The 24482-nt window shown below is 50.8% G+C and overlaps 1 protein-coding gene across 1 annotated transcript in view; it reads right to left on the bottom strand.

Annotated features, from left to right (window-relative positions):
* The window catches only part of LOC135210744 (M-phase phosphoprotein 8-like), a 317022-nt gene that overhangs the window by 90063 nt on the left and 202477 nt on the right, over positions 1–24482 (bottom strand). Inside the window, exons 3-4 of the mRNA XM_064243573.1 lie at positions 9369–9503; positions 8942–9061 (exon numbers count right to left, since the gene is read on the bottom strand). Of these exons, the coding sequence (XP_064099643.1) occupies positions 8942–9061; positions 9369–9503 (255 nt within the window). The remainder of the gene's footprint in view (positions 1–8941; positions 9062–9368; positions 9504–24482) is intronic.

The following is a 24482-nucleotide window of genomic DNA, read 5'->3' as shown; positions in this document are numbered from 1 at the left end:
GCAGGGGTAGCTTGTTCTCTGTTAGGTACTGACTCACGGTCGGCGCAAACACTTCATCAATCCACTCCATAAACAAGTTCCGTGTCACCCATGCTTTTGTATTGGCCCTCCACATTACAGGCAGTCTGGCCTTATTTACGTTGTGCTGCTTAAAGGCACGCGGGTTATTTGAATGGTAGACAAGTAGCGGCTTTAGTTTCAAGTCGCCACTTGCGTTTGAGCATAACAAAAGCGTAAGCCTATCCTTCATTGGCTTGTGGCTGGGAGCGCCTTCTCTTCTTGGGTGATAAATGTCCTGTTGGGCATCTTCTTCCAGAAGAGGCCCGTTTCATCACAATTGAAAATCTGTTGAGCGACGTATCCTTCGGCCTCCACGAACTCGGCAAACTCAGTCACGAATGCCTCAGCAGCAGCCTTGTCTGCGCTAGCAGCCTCACCCATGCCTAATTACAGAGTGAATTCCAGTTCTTTTCTTGAAGTTATCAAACCACCCACTACTAGCCTTAAAATCATCTGGCGTGGCACTAGTAGAAGGAGTTTCCTCCAGCAAACTCTGATACACTTGCCGAGCTTTCTCGCAGATGATCGGCTCGTTTACACTATCACCTGCCATCTGTTTCTCATGTACCCACTTCAAAATTATTTTTTCTGCCTCTTCGAGGTTTGCGATCTCATCTTGGTTTAGTACTGTCACTCCCTTCGCAACATTTGCTTCTTTAATGGCATCCTTGTTTTTTCAAAATTGTCGAAATTGGTCGGACTTGGCCATCTTGTACTCACTTGCGATATCGGTCACGCGAACACCACGTTCAAACTTTTCTATAATTTCTTTCTTTATTTCAATGGTTATCTTCCTCTGCACCCTCTTCTCACCATCACTCTTCACTTTCTTACTTTCACCACCACTCTTCACTTTCTTAGGGCCCATTATGAAGAAAATCACAAGTTTTAGCGCAAAAAATGCTAAGCGAATTGACGAACGTCTTGTACACAATGAGATGAGACAAAGAGCGATGCGTGGGTGACGCCGTGCGTGGGCGGCTGGAGGATGGCTGTTCCCATGGCAACTCAAACGCTCTCACGTGTGCTGGGCGATTTCGCGCATTTTTCAAATGTTTGTGTCTAAAAATTAGTTTGTGAAACAAAGTGAATTGTTATTTTCCAGAAATTTCCAGCATTTTTCAAATGTTCATGTCTCAAAATTAGTTCATGACCCAAACAGAATTTTTATTTTCCGCATTTTTTTTTGTTCGTATCTCAAAGTTAGTTCGTAGGTCAAGGGTGAAATTTTACCTATAATTTTGGTCGGGGATCGAGTTGTACGTGGGTCAATGCGTTCGTGAGTCAAGGGTCTACTGTACGTAGTACGTACTTATTTATAAAACTTGAAGTGTTTTCTCGAAATTGAGCTATGATAGTTTTAAATCAGTGAAACTAAGCAGTCAATACAAGAATTTCACACAAACCTCTTATTTAGACAAGGGACTGGAACACTGCATACCCTCTATGAATTTTTGTTATATACAGTACAAGGAAATACTCATAACAGCTTAGCAAGCTTGCTTTATTGACATGTTTTCATTGTTTAAGGTAACTTCATCCTCATTTTAGCCACATTTGAGTGTGAGTGGGTGAATTACTGATTTTACTTCACAATAACTATCTTGTCATAGATTTAATAGATACTAATATGAAAAATGTTTAATCAATATTACAACTTGTCGTAAATTGTTTTTTTCCTAACTATACAAACCTGAGGTCTTTTAACATATGGAATGTAATCAGTGGCAGCTGGAACCGGTCGTAAGCTTTTGAACAAGGAGGTTCGGTAGTTAACTGCTTGTCCAGTGGTTGGGTGTCCCGCCCGGCTGGGAGGTGAAGCTTCACTTTGCTTTAGGCCCAGGAACAGAGTGAGGGGTGGCATGAGGTGGGACTTTGTGTAAAGGACCTCAGGTTTGTATAGTTAGGAAAAATACAATTTACGACATTGTGATTTGTTCTGACACGTAAGGGTGGAATCTGAGTCTTAAGAACAGACTGGTGTTCGTCCGACCTTGGTTCCCTCCCTAGTCGTAAGAGCAGAGGGAGGGATCCTAGCCTCTGCCCAGCTGACCGGGGTGTGCACCGCAGGATTAGTGGTCAGACCTCTGGACCAAGTTCATAAGAGGGAGGCAAGCGTGCCTCTTATGAAAAGCAAGAACTAGTTCCTACTTCAAGAGCCAAATATAAGGTCATGGGTTTGTCTCCTGTTGGCATCCACTCCCCCCCTTGTTAGGAGAGTGATGGAAACCACTCCTATCCCTACTGAAAGGGATAGGACGGAGCTCAGTCGCGTAGCTTACCTGCATCGGCCTCCTGTCCAGCATAGTGACAACTGCAGCCCTCTGCCCACAGGTAGAGGAGAGAGAGGAGGCGGAAGAGAAGCCAGTCACACTCTCATTCGCTCGCCCAATCATGCAATTACACAAGGATGCGATGCTGTTCTGTCCTCTCGGGAGCTGGGTAAGCTACACAACTTGTTGTGCAGCCACCACGGGTCCCACGGAAAAGGTGTCCAAGGACCTGTGGGCGATATTCCGAAGATAAAAAGATGAGAAGGTGGTCTGGTTGGCCCAAACCTCTGCCTTCAGCACCTGTGCCACGGAGAAGTTCTTGCGGAACGCAAGGGTTGAACCAATACCTCTGACTTTGTGGGCTCTCGGACGAAGGGTACCAGTGTCGTTACTCCTATCCAAAGCGTACGCCTTCCTGATCACCTCACGAAGCCAGAAAGAAAGTGTTCTTGGACACCTCCTTCTTGGTAACCCCGGTGCTAACGAAGAGGCGTCGACACTCAAGCCTGAGGTGGTGAGTTCTCTTTAGATAGCGCTGTAGCACCCTCACAGGACAAAGCAGCATCTCATCCACATCATTGTTGGTGAAGTCCTTCAGGGAGGGGATCGTGAATTACTTGAACCGGTCGTCAGGGACCGAAGGGTTCTGTGTCTTCGCTACGAAATCCGGGACGAAATCGAGCATCACAGATCCCCATCCCCTTGTGTGCTTAACATCGAAGGAAAGACCATGAAGTTCCCCTACTCTCTTCGCCGATGTCAGGGTCTTCGAGTCAAACTCCTAAGGATGAGAGTCACATCCCACCCTGGGAGCCTGAGTTCCCTGGGTGGGCAAGACCTCTCGAAGCTCATAACTGCGGAGGAGAGGAGCTTCTCTCGGTAAAGGAAGACAAGGAAATCCGCTACCTGCTGAAGAGTGGCTCTGAGAGGAGAGAGACCCCGTCCACGACACCAACCACAGAAGACGGACCACTTCCCCTGGTACACAGCTGCAGAGGACTGCTTGAGGTATCCCGCCATCTCTCTTGCTGCTCGACGAGAAAAGCCTCTCGCGCGCAAGAGATGGTGGATAACAGCCAGCCGTGAAGAGAGAGGGACCGAACCGATCGGTGGTACCGTTCTATGAGTGGCTGGCACAGGAGGTTGTGCCAGTGGGGAATCTCTCTCGGTGCTTCAGCGAGAAGAGCCAGCAGGTCCAGATACCAAACAGCCTGAGGCCATTTGGGTGCCACCAGAATCATCCAAAGATTCGCGGTGACCAGCACCCTGCTGATCACCTTGCAAATCAGACAGAACGGGGGAAAGGCGTACACGAAGAGGTTGTCCCATGGATGTTGAAGAGCGTCCTCTGCAGCTGCCCATGGGTCCGGCACAACTAAGTAGAAAACCTCGAGTTTTCTGTTGTGCCAGGTGGCGAACAGATCCATGACTGGACGCCCCCACAGGTCGAAGAGCCTTTCCGCCACGTCTGGGTGAAGGGACCATTCGGTCCCTATCACCTGATTCCGACAGCTGAGCTTGTCTGCCACTACAGTCCTCTTGCTTGGAATATAACGGGGCGACAGCTCTACCGAGTGAGCTACCGCCCACTCGTGCACCTGCATCGTCAACTGGTGCAACGGGAGGGACACTAGGCCCACCTGTTTGTTGACGTATGCCATTACTGTGGTGTTGTCGCTCATCAACACCACTGAGTGTCCCACCACCCGTTCCTGGAACTCTTGGAGTGAGGAACACTGCCTTCAGCTCCAGGACGTTGATGTGAAGGTGCTTGTCGTGATGGTCCCACATACCTGCAGCCAGCAAATCCTCCAGGTGTGCGCCTCATCCCTTGGTCGACGTGTCTGAGAACAGCAGCATCTCTGTGCAAAGGGGCACTCCTCTTACGAGGTTCCCGTCGTCCAGCCACCAGGCTAGGTCCTGCCTCACCTCCTCTGTGATAGACACGGGGAAGTGGGGTGGGTCTCTTGCCTGTGACCAACTCTCCTTTAGCTTCCACTGAAGAGACCACAGGTGAAGATGCCCATGAGGGACTAACTTCTCGAGAGACGTCAAGTGACCGATCACGACCTGCCACTCCTGAGCTGGTTGCTCCTGTAGGGACAAGAACCGTCCGGCTGCCTCCCTGAACCTGCTGATCCGCGAGTCTGCGGGGAAGATGCGCCCTGCTCCCGTATCGATCAGCATGCCCAGGTACTTCATCCTCTGCTTGGGCACGAGATCTGACTTCTCGAGGTTCACCACGATCCCAAGATCACAGCAGAACTCGAGGAGTCGATCCCTGTCCTGTAGCAACTGTGAGTGGGAGCTCGCCAGGACCAGCCAATCGTCGAGATACCTCAGAAGATGTATCCTTACCGAATGGGCCCCGAGCCGAAACCAGAGTGAACACTCGCGTGAACACCTGTGGGGCAGTTGAGGAACTGAAACAAAGTGCCCTGAATTGGTACACCGTCCCGTCGAGGTTGAAGCGGAGGTACTTCCTGGAGAACTGGTGGATGGGAATCTGGAAATATGCATCCTCCAGGTCCACAGAAAGCATGAAATCGTTCTCCCTGACAGAATCGAGTACGGAGCGTGTCATTTTCATCGTGAACCGAGTCTGGGGAACGAATCGGTTCAAGGGAGAGAGATCTATCACTGGGCGCCAGCCCCCCGATGACTTCTCCACAGGGAAAAGTCGGCTGTAGAAGCACGGTGACTGATCCTGTACGATATCCACAGCTTGTTTGCTCAGCATGGCTTCCACTTCTTGCCCAAGCGGTACGTCCCTGGCAGTACCGGGAATGTACGTCAGTAAATGGACCGGGTTGGAGTGAGGGGTGGCCGCGACCCGAAGGGTAGTAGATATCCCTCCTGAAGGACATCCACTATCCAGGTCTCGGCTCCGTAGCACTGCCAAGTTGCCCAATGGCTCGCCAGGCACCCCCCCAACTTCCGGCAGCAGGTGAGGGGGAACGGCGTCCGTAGCGTTTCCCCTTCTTCGACTTCTTCCCGGATCCTCCTCTGGAGAAGGAGGACTGGGAGGAGGGCTGACAGTCACTCCTTACCGTTGAAGTCGAAGGCTGGATCTTTCCTCTCGGCTTCGACGAGGTCATCGCATTAGCCGCAGAGGAAGCGCTTGCTGAGCTCTTTGGCTTAGCCGCAGTGGCTCGAGGCTGCCCAGTCTCCTTCGAGACTGCCTGGTGGACTAAGTGGTCACCGTCCTCAGTGTGCCGCTGCTCCACCGCAGCGTCCACCATCTCTCTAGGGATGAGAGCAGGGGAATCCAGCACCGGTCCGTTTCTCAGACCCAAAGCTGCCTCATGCCCAGCCGACCTGGTCACTCGAGCGAGGACTGCATCCCGACGTCTCAGAAACAGGTTGGCCGTCTGGTGGGCCAGGTAGGAGATAGCCCTACCTCCAGACTCGCACAGCCTCCTTAAAGCCAGGTCTCCTTCGGGAGTGATGTTTCCCGAGGAAGCCGCGGCCTTGGACACTGTGAGGGACCACAGGTCCAGCCAGGAGACTGCTTGGAACACTGCCATGGCAGTCGACTCTACAGCCAATGCCTCTTGCTGTGAGAATCAGAGGTTCTCGGCCAGCAGGTGTTGAAGAGACACACCCGGAGTTAGCCTAGCCAGCTCCAGGTTAACCTGTTTGGGAGGCAGCGGGTCCTCTGATGGAACGTAGAAGCGCCTCTGTCGCAGTAGAGGAGGGGGAAGCAGCTTGGACGACCTGCCAGACCGAAGTGATCCCTCCTGTCCAGAGACGAGAGAGCTCACTTGGCCCAGCACACTGTCGGCCAAGGCTGATCGGGGCAGACCCACCATCGTCCTGGGTTCCCTGTTAGGACCCCAGAACGACTCCAGCCTAGGTGTTGGCTCGGAGGGCAGGAGCACCGATCCTTCCCCGAGGATGGATGGATGGATGGATGTACGAGTTTTAGGGCAAAAGCCCAGGCACTGGGGCCAAAGAATCCATTCAGCGAGGTCATTGTGCTGACGAATCAGCGCGATGACCTCAGCAAAAGACCTCTGGATCTCGGGAGTGACTGCGTCTTGAGGAGATGGACCATCAAGTCCATCCAGAGAGAACGCCTCCAGAGACCCTCCTCCTTCCACAGGAGGAGCCATGACAGACCCCTCTTGGTCTCCTCCAACCACTTGAGCGTACGATCTGGTCGATCCCAAGACTGTGCCAGGCTCGTAGGCCCTTGTGGAGGGACCGCAAGCAGCACACTCCTCGCGATCACTCCTGATTGCCTCGCTCCTCCCGGTATAGCCCGAGGAGGTTGAAGGGATCGGAGAGGAAGACCTGACAGTCCCCCCCTGCCTACCAGCAGAGTCGGTGTGCTGGAGGGGCTGCAGGCGATCGCCAACCCGCGGTGATGATCGAGCTGCAGGCCTAGTCGCGTGGTCTCCCTGGGGAGAACCGCTGGACCAAGAACGGTAGCGACGGTCCCGAGTGTCAGGAGAGCTGTTACCCGTCACCCTATCCGTCCGGTCCCGGTGGGAGCAACGGTTAGGGGACTGGCTAAGTCCACTGTCGCAGTGGGAGCGTAGCCCGTCCTCACGGCGCGTCACGGCGCCTGGGCCAGCCGAGGCTGGTCCTGGCGACCGGGGACACCCCTTCCTTGCCTCAGCCCGCACATGGTCTGAGGGGGACCATCGCGTTAACCCTGGGAACCGGCAGATCGCCGCGAGAGTGATCGCTGGTCTGGTGGGAGTCGCCTGAGCGACTGCCACCAGTCTTCCACTCTGTGCTTGGGTCCTGGCGGCGAGCAGGCTCGGCTGCCTGGACCCTGACTGCATGGTCACCCGCGGGCGACTGTACACTCGGTACCTCTCGCAAACGAGTGGCCGAGACGGTCCCTGACGCCGAGGCGGAACCTCTGGCGCCCGGAGAGGAGGTACTGGTGGCACCCTCCGGTCCCCGTCTTCTTCCTTGCGGAGAGAGAGACGGGCCCTATTCCCGAAGGAACAGAAGGACCAGCGGAAGCCCCAACTGTTCCCACCGAAGTGGCACAGACCCTTAGAGGTCTCTGAGCAAAACTTCTTGAGGGAGGGGGTGGGGGGGGGGAGGCAACCTTCTTCTTCCTCGGCTGTGGGTCCTTGGAAGTCGAAGGGGAAGAGGTGGCTGAAGAAGACAAGTCGAGGGGCTGGGGCGAGGGCAGCGAAACCAGGCGGCGGGGTGACCTCCCTCCTTGGCAAACCCAGCAGCGGAGCCTGGACTGCATCTGTCGACACCATTATTGTGGTCGACGTCTCTGGTCCATGGGTGACCGGCCTGGATCCACGCGCTGCTGGGTGGTACAGCAGCCCCTGAATGCTCAGTGTGCCCAGGAGCCCAAGAGAGTACCAGACCTGTCTGAGATCGCCACCTGCGGCAGGCGTACCTGAGGAAGGAAAGGTCGGGTTAATGGGGGGGGGGGGTTCCCGATCTCACAGGGAGGAAATCTCCCACCCCGAGCGAACGGAAGACCCCGAATACAGCTGAATGCCGAGGTATCGCGTGCCCTCCTCTACACTCAACTGGTCAAGTGAAGAGGACTGCGACAAGCCCCCGAAGGGAAAGGAGCCATACACGGGAGCTGAGACGGAGGAAGGAGAGAGGAAGACGTGTCCGTAACCAGAGGAGTCTCTGGAGAGCCCTCCAACAACTCCTTGGCTGGCTTACGCGCCTTCTTCCTCCCCTCGTATCTCTCCCACTGCTCCTCCGACCACGATACACACAAATCACAAGTCTCGGTGCGAGAGCATTCGCACCCTCGACACCGTGTACATAAATCATGAGGGTCTACCTCGAAGAGAGACCTAAGGCCTCACACCTACGGCCCTCCACACCAGGGCACAATCTGCGGCTGACGGGGGGCGGGTTTCCTCCGGCTCACAAGAATCCATAGTCACACGATTCACGAGCAATAATACAACAAAAAGACACAAAGTACTTACAAGTTTCCACCTGCACAAGCACTCAGTAAAAGGAAAAGTTAGAAAGGATGGCTTCTTAACGAAGTAAACAAGCATACGACATAGTGGGCAGAGCAGCGAAGAGCACATCTTGTTCCGATGGCGGCTGAAAGCAAAGTGAAGCTTCACCTCCCAGCCGGGCGGGACACCCGACTACCGGACAAGCAGTTAACTACCGAACTTCCTTGTTCGAAAGCTTACGACAGGTTCCAGCTGCCGCTGATTACATTCCGTATGTTAAAAGACAGAGGGTTTGTATTATGTGTCGGAACAATTGTATTTTTCATAACTGATGAACCCTTGGTCTTAACGGAAGGGAATTTTTTCAAGTGAAGCCCAACCTGATTTCTCCTCTAACAGAGGTGTGACGCTTCAGGCAAGTGCTGTCATTCTCACTAAGAAGCCGGTGGTTGTTAGCAATTATTGCACATTTTACGCCTTGGTGTTCTGGTTTTTCATTCTCTTTTTTGTTTTTTGTTTTATTGTTTGTGTGATTCTGTATACTGAACATAAAATAGCCCGTTATGTTCTTGTTAAGGTAGATTCATGGATATACTGCACACCTGTTAACAAACTGATAGAAATTTAGCTACAAGAATAGCTGTTTACTAGATCTTTACATGAACAAAGGCACAGCCTTATTGTAAGATGACATACCTGTGAACCACACTGGGTTTTTTTTTTAGTTATTTCTTCAATTTCTTTGCTGAGAATATTCACATCTACTACGTCTTCTAAACTGACATTTTGCCCACTTTCTTGAAGAAAAGCAACTCGCTGAAAAACATTTAATGTCTACTGTGAAAATATATATTTACAAAACTTGATTAGAAACAGTTATGAAATGATGCCTTTCATCTGGACTAGAAACCTGAAGAGACTTGGAACATTTTGCTAATCAGTAAGAGTTTACAAATATATTAACCATAAAACAATGCTGAAATACAGCACCTTGACTGTTTCATAAGAGAGAACCATTGTTTTAAACAATCTATACTACTAAATACAGACAGAAGTTAAAGTGGCACAGAGGAATTAACACATGAAGATAATGACTGCAGATTAACAATTATGACTACTGTACCTCTTTTCTCATCTTTTCATAGTGACTCTCAAACTGCTGCAGTAATGTGGGATGGAAACTAGAACTTGGTTCCCATGTATCGCTCCTAGGACTGTAGTTAGCCCACCGAACCCTATATCGACGTGCATCTTCATCCTAAATGTAAAAATAAGATCTCATCACACAGCTTAATAGCAATTAATAAAAAGAACTGACACTTAAAAGATTCAAGTTTCACATTAACCGTCTCTATGACAGTTTTTTATGCAAATATAACAATTTGTCGAAAAATGAAGTTTTTATGTTAAAACAAAGTTTAATGTATACTTATACTTCTCTGTTCCACCTGGCAGAAATTTTCAAAACTCGCGGGAAACGCTAGTAACCTATTAGTAGTTCAGGCAACCACCACCCCGTTACCGTGGCGCTAGCGCTAGGAACCGTTCCCAATTGAGCCAGATTTTCTCTGAACCCTGTCTCCTGAGGGGAGGAGGGTGGGAATTAAATTATATATACCTGCCAGGTAAGTATACATTAAACTTTGTTTTAACATAAAAACTTCATTTTAATGTATGACACTTACCTGGCAGGTATATATATAGCTGATTGACACATTTGGAGGTGGGTCAAAGACAGCAACATTATTAGAGTATAAAAATATTATTAAAATATTATTAAAACTCTAGGTTCCTTACCTGCTAAGGTAGCTGACTTCATAGGTCCTGCCTCTAAGCCTGCTTAAACCTTAGGAGCTCTCAACAAGGAAGTGTCCTGTATGTTGAAGAAGCTAAGACTGGAACTGACAACTGGACGTGACCAATGTGTTGACAGAACCGTACAGCCCTCTTATGCCACGGCATTCAAGCTAGTAATAGATCATTTACCTGAACTACACACACACCACACCAAGATAATACTAAGAAGACTGAAAAAAGTACCGAACACTTTTCTCAGACGACCAAAAAACACAAACACCATCACCTAATAAAATCAACTAGCTTAAAAGAAGGTTATGGGGTAGTAACTCCTTTGCCCAATACTGTACCAGAGGACACGTATGGACCTAGCGTCTGACAATTATCAAAGGTTGTCTGAATATCCCTAAGATAATGAGACGCAAATATTGAATTAGTTCTCCAATATGTGGATTCAATAATTTCCTTGAGGGCTAAATTCTTTTTAAAAGCTAATGAAGTCGCAACTGCCCTGACTTCATGAGCCTTCACTTTCAAAATACCAAAGCTCTGCTCTTGACACAACATATGAGCTTCTCTAATCAACTCTCTCATGAAGAAGGCTAGAGCGTTCTTCGTCATGGGTCTACTGGGGTCTTTAACTGAACACCAAAGAGCATCAGAATTCCCTCTGATCTCTCTTGTTCTTTCCATATAAAAACGCAATGCTCTCACTGGGCAGAGAACTCTTTCTTGCTCGTGACCCACTAACTCAGACAGACCCAAAACTTCAAAGGATCTTGGCCAAGGATTAGCTGGATTCTCATTCTTGGCCAAGAAACCTTCTTGGAATGAACACACTGCGTTGCCATGTCTCCATCCCACCTTCTTCGATCTTGCCTGAAGCTCACTAGCTCTTTTAGCCGTTGCCAAAGCGACTAAAAAGATAGTTTTCTTAGCAACATCTCTCAGAGAGGATTTCTCTAAAGGCTCGAATTTGCTAGAGGTTAAATACTTCAAGACAACATCGAGGTTCCAAGCAGGTGGCCTGCATTGGGGTTGTTTCTTGGTACCAAATGACCTAATCAGATCTCTAAGGTCCAAGTTATTCGAGATGTCTAGATCTCTGTGTCTAAACACTGAGGTTAGCATACTTTTATAACCTTTGATTGTCGAAACTGACAAACCCAATTCCTTCCTCAAGTATAGAAGGAAGTCTGCGATTTGGGTCACAGAGGTACTGGATGAAGACACTTTCCTGTTCTTACACCACTTCCGGAATTCTCCCACTTCGACTGATATACTGTAATTGTGGAGGTTCTTCTGGCTCTAGCCACTGCACTGGCCACCTCTCTAGAATATCCCCTCGCTCTGACAAGACTTTCGATAGTCTGAACGCAGTCAGACCCAGAGCGAGGGTATTCTTGTGAAACCTGTCGAAGTGGGGTTGTCTGAGTAAATCTACTCTTAGAGGAAGAGTCCTTGGCGTATCTATTGTCCGTTCCAGTACCTCTGTGAACCAACTTTGGGCCGGCCAAAACGGGGCTATTAAGGTCATCCTCGTTCCTTGGCTCTCCCTGAACTTCTTCATAATTTCCCCAGTACCTTGAACGGAGGAAAAGCGTACACATCTAAGTTTGTTCCAATCCATCAGGAACGGGGGGGGGGGGCGCCGACCGGCCACTGCTTCCTGATCTGGAACCGGAGAGCAATAGGTTGGTAACCTTTTTGTTCTGGCTGTCGCAAACAGATCTACTACGGGACGGCCCCACAACTTCCACAGGCTCTGGCAAACCTCCATGTGCAAAGTCCACTCCGTCGGGAGAAGTTGTTCTCTTCTGCTCAACAGGTCCACACTCACATTTTTCTCTCCCTGTATAAACCTGGTGAGCAGCACGACGCTTTCCTCTTCCGCCCAAAGCAGAACTTCCTTTGCCAGCTTGTAAAGGGGAAAAGAATGAGTCCCTCCTTGTTTGCAGATGTATGCCAGAGCCGTGGTGTTGTCCGAGTTGATCTGCACTGTCTTGTCTCGAATCAACTCTCTGAAGTGCTTCAAGGCCAAGAAAATTGCCATCAGTTCCTTCCTGTTTATGTGCCAACTTGTTTCTTCCTTGCTCCAAAGTCCCGACACCTCTTGAGGGCCTAATGTCGCTCCCCAACCCGCGTCCGAAGCGTCGGAATACAAGATGAGGTCTGGGCTCTTCTGCTGAAGCGACATCCCTCTTGCTAACCTGCCTGGAGTTAGCCACCACTTTAATTCCTCCTTCACTTCGGCAGGAATTAGAAAACTGGAAGGAATCCGGTTGCAATTTTCTTGGCCATGAATCCTTCAGGAAAAACTGTAGAGGTCTCATGTGCAGTCTTCCTAAAGAAATGAACCTCTCTAGCAAAGAGTGTGTGCCCAGTAGACTCATCCACTCTCTTGCTGAGCATCGGTCTTTCTCTAGAAAGTCCTGCACCTTCCGAATGCATAGGGCTTGCCTTTCGGGGGACGGAAAAGCCCGAAAAGTCACTGACGATATCTGAATCCCCAAATAAACTATCTGTTGTTGGTGATTCAATTGAGACTTTCCCATTTTTACCACAAGACGAGGTCTTTTGCTAAGTTCAATGTATTTGCAGTTCAAGTCCTCCAGACATTGACTTCTTGATTGGGATCTTATCAACCAGTCGTCCAGGTAAAAAGACACTCTGATCCCTCTTAAGTGCAACCATCTCGCCACGTTGGACATCATCCTCGTGAACACTTGGGGGGCTGCGCAAAGGCCGAAGCACAGGGCCTTGAACTGAAAGACCCTGTCCTGAATCACAAACCTTAAATACTTCCTGCTTCCTGGATGAATCGGAATATGAAAGTATGCGTCTTGTAAGTCCAGGGTCACCATCCAGTCCCCTGGACGTACCGCTGCCAGTACTGAATCGTTCGTCTCCATAGTGAACTTGGTCTTTTCTACGAAAAGATTCAGTTGACTTACATCCAGAACTGGCCTCCAACCTCCCGAGGACTTTGCAACCAGGAACAACCGGTTGTAAAATCCCGGAGATTCGTGATCCAGAACAGGCTCTATGGCTCCTTTCTCTAGCATGGAAGCTACTTGCTCCCACAGAGCTGCTTTCTTCACTAAATCGTTGTAATTTGCCCCGAGGCTCTCGGAGATGTTGCGAGAGGAGGTCTCTTCAAGAAAGGAATCTTGTATCCCTTCCCGAGCTACGTTGACAGCCCAGGGATCTGCCTTCATGTTCTGCCAAACTTCCCAAAAACCTTGAAGTCTGGCTCCCACTGTCGTCTGGAGGACTGAGATCTCATTGTTTAGAGGTGGATCTTGGCTCCTCTTTTAGCGGGTACTCTCTTACCCCTAAAGGCGGGCGGTCGAGCGAATGTTCTGCCTCGAAAGGGCTGTTGCGAAGGCCTAGTTTCCTTTGTAGTTTTCTTAACCAACTTGGATGGTAAGAACTTCTTAACTGAAGACGAGAGAAGATCTTGAGTGGCCTTCTGAGAAAGGGAGAGAGCTATGTCCCTAATCACCTCTGAAGGAAACAGCTGTTTCGAAAGGGGAGAGAACAGCAACTCCGATTTCTGAGAGTTTGTTTGAAACCCCTTTTGAAGCGAAAGAACACAACAGCGACCTCTTCTTTAGTACTCCTGCTGTGAACAAAGAAGCCAGTTCATTCGTTCCGTCTCTCAGAGCCTTGTCCATGCAGGACATAATGCTCTTAGCCGCTTCCATATCCTGCGAATCTTCTTCTTCTAGAGAGTTCGCCAGTGCTCCCAAAGACCAATCTAGGAAATTGAAGACTTCGAAAGTCCTAAAAATCCCTTTAAAAAGATGGTCAAACTCGGACGAAGTCCACCAGACCTTAGCAGACTGTAACGCCTGTCTGCGTGAGCTGTCCACTATACTGGAGAAGTCCCCCTGGGAGGAGGCAGGTACTCCCAGGCCTAGACTTTCTCCAGTAGCGTACCATACTCCTGACTTCGATGCTAACTTAGCTGGTGGAAAAGCGAAAGAGTATTTTCCCGCTTCTTTCTTATCCTTCATCCAGTCATTCACACGTTGAAGGGCCTTCTTCGCCGAAATTGACAGAGTCATCTTAAGGAAAGAGGACTTCTTTGGAGTCCTAGTCTTGGAAAACTGCGATAAGGGAGATAAAGGAGCCGTTGGTTTGAATTCCCCTTCAAAAATAGAAAGAAGACGTGAAGTCAGAATCTTGTAATCTGAAGAAGGTTCCGTATTCTTCTCCTCAACCAAATCCAAATTCTCTTCTGCCGAAGAAATGTCTTGCAGATCACTGTCGTGTTGACGCTTCCCTGACGGAATAACGTCCTGCCGCCTGCGTCCTGGGGCTACCGAAGAATCGGCGTCCTGCCGCCTATCGATGTCCTGCCGCCTGCGTCCTGCGTCCATCGTAGACACATCTGCTTCCTGCCGCCTGCGTCTTGCGTCCACAATTGATCCCGAGTCCTGACGTTTGCGTCCTGCTTCTTCCGAAACCATTTTCTTCTTCCTGCGTTCTGCGTCCTGAATAACCAAGCGATCGCCCGTCCTCGTAGCGCCAGTGCGTCCTGCGTCCTCGGCGAACGCACCCTTGTCTTCCGTCTTAGAAGACTTAACGGGAAGGAAATCGTCCTTCCGCCTCGAAGATGCCTGCACAGGAGCATCCCAAGACTTCACAAGAAATGACAATTTGTCGAAAATTGCATTTTTCCTAACTATACAAACCTGAGGTCCTTTAACAATAGGAAGTAGCTAGCGGCAGCTGGAACGGTCGTAAGCTTCGAACAAGGGGAGAACGGTAGTTAACTGCTTGTCCGACAGCGCGACTGGGAGGTAAACAAATCACTTTTGCTTTTGGCCCATGCAAAATACGCAGAGTGAGGGGTGGCATGAGGAGGGACTATATGTAAAGGACCTCAGGTTTGTATAGTTAGGAAAAATGCAATTTTCGACAAATTGTCATTTGTTCCGATACGTAATACAAACCATCGGTCCTTTAACAATAGGAAGACTCACTTCTTGGTGGGAGGAATCTGAGTCTTTTGATGAACAGACTGGTGTTCGTCCATCCCTGGAATGGCCACCCTGGTCGTAAAGAGCGACGGGACGGGATCCAAGCCTCTGTCCGATTGATCGGGGTGTGCACTGCAGGATCAATGGTCAGACCTCTGGGCCGAGTACTAAGAGAGAGGCAAGCGTATCTCTTCGTACCAGCAAGCAAGAACTTGTTCCTGTTTGCAAGAGGCAACATAAAGTATGGGTTTGTCTCAAGCTGGCATCCACTTCCTCCCCCTTGTTGGAGGAAGTGGTGGATATACGCTCCCATCCTTAGTGAAAGGGATAGGATGGGGCTCTGTTGAGTAGCTCACCTGCATCTTGTGCTTATCCAGCAGGGTGACGACCGTGTCCCTCTAACCACAGGTAGAGGGGAAGAAAAAGATGGGAAGAGGAGCCAGTCACACTCTCATTCACTCGTCCATTCTTACGGTCACACCAGGACTCGATGCTGTTCAGCCTGCGAGGGTCTGGGTTCGCTACACAACGTGTTGAGCAGCCACCACGGGTCCCAGGGAAAAAGATCCAAGGACCTGTGGGCAATCTCCCGAAGGTAGAAGGAGGGGCATGTGGTCTGGTTGGACCAGACCCCTGCCTTCAGTACCTGCGCCATGGAGAAGTTCTTGCGGACAAGGCAGCATCTCCTTCGCATCGAAGGCGGTGAAGTCCATTAGGGAGGGGATTGTGAACGACTCGAACCAATCGTCAGGGACCGAAGGGTTCTGAGTCTTCGCTACGAAGTTCGGTACGAAATCGAGCGACACAGATCCCCATCCCCTGGATGCTTGACTTCGCAGCAGAAGTCATGCAGTTACTCAGAGGAAAAGAAGGGAATAGTCGCATGACCTATCCCTCTTCTCTACTTCGGTGATGTCCAGTACCCATACTGGTCTGTCCGTTTGCCACGAAGTCTCTTGCATCCTCCTATCCCCATGCAGCGAAGTTCTCGGTAGTGGATAGGACACCGACACTCCATGGTGGGTGTCGATGGTATGGGCACTGTGACAAGCTATTAAAACAAAGTAATGATTGCTCTGTAACAACCGAACTAAGTCAACAGCGTAGTTCGTAACTGACTCGGGCGCTCTGACAGCTGCCGACTGACTGCGTTCGGTAGGAGGCAAGTTGTCCAAGCATCCGAGTAAGTCACGTGACCTTCGCCTTTAAAGGGTTATGCCGAGAGACCAAACAAATAATGTATTTGTTTGTCACCAATGCCGGACAGCGAGGTGATGATTCTCTTAAGGCATGTGCCCAACAGGCGAAAGTCAATTGCCTTCTAGAGACCGAGGTCCCTGAAGGCAAAACATCTCATAGTTGTTGAATCTCAGCTAAGGAGAAACAACACTATGTACCGTTGAAGACGAAGGTAGATATTGAATGCAACCTACGTCTTCACAGACGAATCGAGAGAAGGATTCTCAAGATTCATAACCTGTGCTTACAAATGACTGAAAACGCTAACCGCTTTTTCATTGCTGTCCGGTGAGAAGTCGTAGTTGCAATGAAAGCGGGGCGTTCTTCAGTAATGAAAACACAGGGGAAAGCCGCCTGAAGAACTGCTTCTCATGGGCTGAACATTTGGAAGTAGAGCTGTCAGGTCGGAGAGTAAGCGATGTCTTATGACACATCTGTTAATTCGGGTTGAACAATGAACAATTGTACACCTACGAATACGAGATATTTTGAAGACAAACTAAGATGTCTGCAAAATCATTCGCATTATCGCAGTGCGATGCAGCGGGAGACTTGTACAGACTTCTGTTACCGTGCGGTAAACAGAAAGATGAAAGAGTCCAAGAGATACTCTGTGAAAATTCTCGCAATGTCGAAGGCGATGGAATCTAGCGTCACAGCAGTAGATGGTCCTTCATTATTGCGAGAATCCCCGTTAATCAGAGACCTAAGTCCATGATTGTTGGGCAGAGATACGGTTCGGTAGTCAATCAAAGCAGGGGAGAGAGAGACATAACTGACCGTGCATCTCGGAGGCCCAGCTGATACTGAGCTGCTATCAGGCAGTTTCAATACGCAGTAGCTGAGCCATGGTCTCTCGCTGACTCGTCATCCTGAGATGCCAGGTAATCCATTATTCCACGAAGGAATGCGTTCGGCTAGAACCACCGAGCATAAAAGATATGCTCCGAGCAAAAATTAATTAATTTAGGCAAAACGAATTTCGGTAAATATTAAAAAGTTGAAATGTGTTGTCGTGACAAAACCATAAGTATATAAAATTGAAACTGAAAACTCCTGGGAGGTTGCAGGCAACCCCGAGTTGCAGTTCAATTAGAATACTTCTCGTCTAAGTCGCCAATTCGTAGATTAACTAGGATATGCGCCTACCCCTCGGACAATTCAAACTGCTTTAGCAGAACTCATGTCGCCGGAGGTTAAGTATACGTAGTTATATTTGTAGGATTCTGAACAACGATCTCCATCCTAAATTCTTTCTCAAGAAAACAAAATAAGGATTGGAGATCGACCACCTTCGATCTCTATCAAAGAGAGTGGAAGGAGAAGTCTTCCTTGAAGGAAAGCTTCAATGGTGAACAGAAATACCGAAGACGATAGTTCAAGCCAAAACTGGATATTCCGTCCGTTCTTCTCTATTCCAGTTTGGTCGCCTACTGTGAGATAGTCTTCTTTCAGCAGCAGTCTTCTTCCCAATGCTAGAAATTCCAGGAACTCGAGCATAGGCGAGGTTCCCGAGTTATCGTGTAACATATCGAGGATTCTCGTCTCGCTCACTGGGACCGTGGTCTCGCCTAAGTGTTTGGAGATCGGTAAAAAACTCGAACACTCTTGAATGCGCTAGAAATTCCGTAGAATTCTAAGCAGTCTGCGAAACCCCCACCAAACCTTAAAATTCGTCAAACGATATATATCGGCTGGTGGTCTCTCGATTCCCGTAGAAATCGAGGAATGGGGAAGCAGGATCCCTCCTCAACGACCGGGGCTTACGTCAGGTAGGACCCGAAGGTCCCCCCGGTAGCGCAGTCCCCAACGTGGGATCCTACAGAGAAATCCCCCCCCCCCCCCCCCCCCCCCCCCCCCCCCCCCCCCCCCCCCCCCCCCCCCCCCCCTCTGTAGGATCCCTCCCCTTTCCCTCGTAGCCGTAAGGAGAGAGGGAATGGGGGAGGAATTCGGATACTCGCTCGCCTTCCAGTGGAATAGCAGTTGGAGAAGAGTAGGAGCAGCCATCGCCTTGCGGCGATGGCCTCTCAGAGTCTGGGAAATGTATCGTCAGGAGAAAAACGTTTTCCCGGGGAGGAGGGTTACGAACTCTCACTGTAGGTAAGGGTCTGCCGCCACTGTGAACGTGTCTGGGTGGGGCTGATCGACACCTGACAGGAGAGAGCCGACTACCGTCCTCCGACTCATTCCAGTCCTCGTCGAGGTCGAAACCTCTCAGGAGGACCGAAGGAGTATTTAAATACGGTGTCCGAAGACACGTAGAAACGCGCTTGTCGTAGTAGAGGAGGTGGAAGTAGCTTGATCGACCGGGCCAGAACTGAGAGAGCCTTCTTGTCGGAGACGAGAGACTCTGGTTCAAGACAGAATCGGCAAGCTCCGATCGCGGGGGGGGCAGACCCACCGTCGGTTTGGGTTCCCTCTCGGGCCCCAAAACGACTCGAGCAGAGACGTGGGCTCTGCTGGTGGGAGCGGGTGCAATCCTTCCCCGAGGGTCGTTGCGCGACGAATCAGCGCCATAACCTCGACAAAGTTCCTCTTGGATCTCGGAAGTCAAAGCATCTTGCAGAGTAGGACCGTCAAGCCCTCAAAACAAGAGCATTCCGAGAACCTCCCCCTTAAGGAGGTAGGAACTGCGATAGACCCCTCTCGGATTCCTCCTGCCACTAGCGCGTACGTCCTGGTCGGTCCGAAGATCGTACCTGGTACTTACGGCGTCGTGACGGGATCGTGCAGGGTATGCCCCTCACAATCACCCCGCTGTGCCTTGCTCTTCCTGGTGCAAACCGAGGAAGTTGCAGGCACGGGAGAGGAAGACATGACGCTCCTCTTTCGCTCGCTGGCAGAACCAGCGGCTTTGGAGGGCTGCAGGCGATCGCCACTTTGCAGGCCTAGTCGAGCCGTTTCCAGGGAAACGGCTGGACCGAGAACAGCGGCCCCGACTCGTGTGCAGAGGAGCTGCTGCTGGTCCCCTATCCGCCCGGTCCCTGTGGGAGCAGCGGTCAGGTGACTGCTAGGCTCGCTGTTGCGGTGAGACCGGTGAGCGTCTCTCGGCGCGTCGAGCCGCCGGTACCAGCCGCTCGGCTGGCACCGACGGCCGCGGGGACCCCTTCCTCGCCTCAGCGCGTGGCCGGTCAGAGACCGTCACGTCAGCCCGAGCAGCCGGCTGGTCGCTGCGAGAGCGTCCGCTGGCCTGGCGAGAGTCGTCTGCACGACTTTCGCCAGTCTTCTGCTCCGCGCTTCGGTCTTGACGGCGAGCGAGCTCGGGCGTCAAGACTTTGGCTGGACGGTCTCCCGCGGGAGACCGTCCACTCGGTACTTCTCGCGAACGAGAGGTCGAGGCGGATCCTGGTTTAGCGGCAGAACCGCTAGAACCAGGCGAGGAAGTGCCAGCCGAAGCTGGTACTCCTCTGGTCCCCGTCTTCTTCTCCTTGGTAGAAGAAGGGACGGGCCCTGTTCCCGAGGGAGCAGGAGGACCAGCAGAAGAGCTCCCCGAATCGCCGGAGCGAGACGGGCCCTTAGAAGGTCCCGAAGGAGCCTTCTTAGGGGGGAAAACCTGGGTTACCAGCTGGTCGCTGCAAGAGCGGCCGCTGGCCTGGCGAGAGTCACCTGAGCAGCTCTCACCAGCCTTCTGCTCCGTGCCGCGTCTTGGCGCCGAGCGAACTCTGGCGCCGAAACTTGGCTGCACGGTCTCCCGAGGGAGAACGTACACTCGGGATCTCTCGCGAACGAGAGACCGAGCCGGAACCTGGCGTAGCGGCATCGCCGCTAGCACCAGGCGAGGAAGTACCAGAGCTAACCGATACTCCTCTGGTCCCCGTCTATCTCTTCCTTACGGAAGGGGAGACGGGCCCCGCTCCCGAAGGAGCAGGAGGACCAGCAGAAGGACCCCCCCGTCCCACCGGGGGTGGGACGGGCCCTTAGAAGTTCCCGAAGGAGACTCTTAGGGGGGAAGGCAGCCTTCTCTTCTTCAGCTTATGGGCCTAGAAGTCGAAGGGGAAGAGGCAGCAGCAGACGATGAAGACGAAGATGACAGCTTCCTCTTCTCCCTCTTCCTCGTCAGCTCACGCAGGACAGTCGTCAGGTCCTCCATCCAGGCCGGAGCCGGGGCTATTGCCGAAGCAACACGGCCTGACTGCAACTGTCCGGAAGGACCTGGGGGGAAGACACACCGTGGGCAGGACCAGCATGGACAGGCTCAGGAACCAGGAGCGACAGGAACAGCAACCAGCTCAGGAGCGGCAGAAACAGCGGCAGCGGCAGGAACAGCGGCAGCGGTAGACCCAGAAGGGACAGCCAAGCCAACAGCGGGAATCACATCAGCGGCAGGTACGGCAGGCCCAAGCGATCGCCTCGTAGAATCTTGGGCAGCCAGCGGGAACTGGGTACTGGCGGCCGGTCCAGGGGCGAGCTGCTGGAACAGCGGAAGTCTGGGGCAGGCAACACGAAGAAAACAGGCGGCGGCGGCAACCCCCCCTCGGTACGGCGGCGGCCCTAGTAGCGGCAGACGGCGTCACCGACACAGCATGGGGAGTGTAGACCAGGCGTGGAGGGAGCAGCATAAGCGGCCGTGGTAGTAGTGGAGACCGCCCCAGACCTCGCTAGACGCTGCAGCAGCCCGTGGATGCTAGGCACGCCCTGCCGTCGCGGTGGTCCATACCTGTCCAAGGTCGTCTCCCACGGATGTAGCACTGCGGTAGCATAGATAGATTAGTAGAGGGGTTCCCTCACGCACGGTGGGATGACATGCCCCACCGAACGCAAGGAAGACCCAAATACAAAATACAACCGAGAAGCTGAGCGGGGGGCAGGAAGGAAGACGAAGAATCGGATACCAAGGGAGTCGCGGAAGAGCTTTCCGACGACTTCCTGGCAGACCTTCGCTTCCCCTACCCCCGCACAGCAGTGAAAAGTAATATGAAAATGAAACAAAATACTGCCCTTGCGATTCACTTTATAGAACTTAAAGGGGAAAAGATCAATTCCCGGGTAAGAGCGGAAACTTGATCCAAATAATATGATGCTATCATAAAATATATATGAAAATGAAACAGAATACTGCACTTGCAATTTCACTTTCACAGAAAATAATCGTAAGGATCAATTCCCGGGTAAGAGCGAAAATTGATCCAAATTAAATTTATGCAAATAAATAAATGAAAATGAAAAGAATACTGCAATTGCGAATCCACTTTCATTGCATTTTATCATACCAAATAAAAGGCTCGTGCCGAGCGCAATCACGTTCTCGGTAACGAACGCACAGGGCAAAAATATAATGAAAAAAGTACTTACATTTTTCAATTACACACTTTCGCCCAAAATACATGACTCGGCGCGAGCGCGCCCGCCCTCGGCACCGAGACATAATTCAAGTGTTCAATTCATGAAAAGAGAGGAAATCGCCGCATCTACGGCGATAGCTCCATGTTGGTTCATAATTAAGTAATGAAAATGAAAACAGTGTACTTACAGTTTCATTTTCAAGTCAAACAAACCATTAGTAGAAAACACAATATAAACAAAGCATACGACGATGAAGCGGGCAGAGAGCGATGACGAACACGTCCATCACACCCGCGGCCGAAAGCAAAAGTGATTTGTTTACCTCCCAGTCGCGCGCCGCGCGACTGTCGGACAAGCAGTTAACTACCGTTCTCCCCTTGTTCGAAGCTTACGACCGTTCCAGCTGCCGCTAGCTACTTCCTATTGTTAAAGGACCGATGGTTTGTATTACGTATCGGAACAACTGCCAGCTTAGACTGCATTTCCCTTAAGAAACCCTTCGTACTATCTTCCTGAATGGCAGAGGACGAAGGAGGAGGATTACGAGCAGGACTGCGACGTAACGGAGAGCGATCTTGTACTCTACCCGACGGAGAGAGACGAGGGGAAGACAAGCAAGAAGATGGAGGAGAGTCTCTCATCGAAATCCAAGAACGAGAAGGCCGTACTGAGTCCTCTTTAGCACGAAAGATCCTCTTTCTCTTGATCGGAACTGCGTCCCCGTCTTCCGAGGAGGACAAAACCTCCGGACTACTCCAAGCCTCACGATCTTGAGCATGTCTCTCGAGAGAGGTCGAGTCCTGAAAGCCTCTTGAGGGGGCGAGACACAACTGAATACCGACGTTCCCGCTCAGATGTCGAACCATCCCGAGGACGCACACTTCCCAGTTACGCTTTTCTGCGGCCAACTTGCCAACAGCCTGGGAACTTGCAACAGGACTGTTCGAAGGGACGCCTGACCGCGACAAAACCTCTCTCGCCTCCCTTCGACTGTCGACATGCCTTCTCCCTTGGGTCTGGGAGCTTGACAGAGGTCTAGGTCTAGGAGCACGAGACAGACGATCAGACGCCCCCTCCACTACACTTTCACTGACATCAAAAGCACTAACTTTATCCGTAAGTCGCTGTATCTGGTCGCCCATGGACGCAAGGGCAGCGAACACCTTCACAATCTGTGTATCGTTCGCCTCCTCCGATACAGCAGCGGGCGCAGGAGATACCTGGGGAGAAGGAACTACCAATTCTACGTTAGAAGGAGCTGGAGAGGAAATACATTCACTCCTTTTGCTAGAAGAATTCGACTTCTCACTACGAGAAACAGATCTCCTTACACGATCTTTCTCAAGCCTTTCAACATATTTCATAAATATCTTCCATTCCTTCTCTGATAAATTCTCACATTCAAAACACCTATTCTCCCAAGTACACACATTCTCTCTACACTTCTTACAAATAGTATGAGGGTCGACCGAAGCTTTCGGCAACCTTACCTTACACCCCTCTTTTACACAAACTCTAAACATACTTCCAGTATCAGACATCTTTAAAGAACAATCCAAAGCGAATGCCAAGCTAACGTTTCCGAGTACAATACCAAAAATCCATGAAAAGTCAGCAACGAGAATGAAAATCCTAGCAGGGAACCACCAACAATGTTGCCGGTTCGGCTGGCAGAGAAAATCTGGCTCAATTGGGAACGGTTCCTAGCGCTAGCGCCACGGTAACGGGGTGGTGGTTGCCTGAACTACTAATAGGTTACTAGCGTTTGCCGCGAGTTTTGAAAATTTCTGCCAGGTGGAACAGAGAATATAGCTATATATATACCTGCCAGGTAAGTGTCATACATTAAATTGTATTTTTCCTAACTATACAAACCTGAGGTCCTTTACAATAGGAATGTAACTTGCGGCAGCTGGAACCGGTCGTAAGCTTCGAACAAGGGAGTTCGGTAGTTAACTGCTGTCCGACAGTCAGCACACCGTGCGACTGGGAGGTGAAGAATCACTTTGCTTTAGGCCCAGGAAAAACAGAGTGAGGGGTGGCATGAGGTGTAAAGGACCTCAGGTTTGTATAGTTGGGAAAAATACAATTTTCAACAAATTGTTATTTGTTCCGATACGAATACAAACCATCGGTCCTTTACAATAGGAAGACTCATTTCTTGGTGGGTGGAATCTGAGTCTTAAGAACAGACTGGTGTTCGTTCAACCTTGGTTCCCTCCCTGGTCGTAAGAGCAGAGGGAGGGATCCTAGCCTCTGCCCAATGATCAGGGTATGTACCACAGGATCAATGGTCAGACCTCTGGACCCAAGTAATAAGAGGGAGGCCAGCGTACCTCTTAAAACTAACAAGCAAGAACTTGTTCCTATTGCAAGAGGCAATATGAAGTCATGGGTTTGTCTCTTGTTGGCTTCCACTTCCCCCCCTTGTCGGGGGAAGTGGTGGATAATCGCTCCTATCCCTAATGAAAGGGATAGGATGGGGTTTTGGTCGAGTAGCTTACCTGCATTGCTTCCTGTTCCAGCGTAGTGACGACCGCGTCCCTCTGCCCACAGGTAGAGGTGGAGAAAAAGATGGGGAAGAGAAGCCAGTCACACTCTCATTCACTCATCCATTCATGCAGTCACACAATGATGCGATGCTGTTCTGTCCGCTCGGGTGCTGGGTAAGCTACACAACGTGGTGGGTGCTCCCAAGGAAAAAGTGTCCAAGGACCTGTGGGCTATATCCTGAAGGTAGAAGGAGGTGAAGGTGGTCTGGTTGGACCAGACCCCTGCCTTCAGGACCTGTGCCACGGAGAAGTTCTTGGGGAACGCAATGGAAGGACCAATACCTCTGACTTCGTGGGCTCTCGGATGAAGGGTACAGATGTCGTCGCTACCATCAGCTTCGTATGCCCTTCTGATCACCTCACACAGCCAGAAAGAAA

Source organism: Macrobrachium nipponense, chromosome 4 (genome assembly GCF_015104395.2).
Source record: "Macrobrachium nipponense isolate FS-2020 chromosome 4, ASM1510439v2, whole genome shotgun sequence".
NCBI classification, from domain to species: domain Eukaryota; kingdom Metazoa; phylum Arthropoda; class Malacostraca; order Decapoda; family Palaemonidae; genus Macrobrachium; species Macrobrachium nipponense.
The sequence above is the reverse complement of the archived record's forward strand: the minus strand, read 5'-3'. Positions and strand labels throughout refer to the sequence as shown.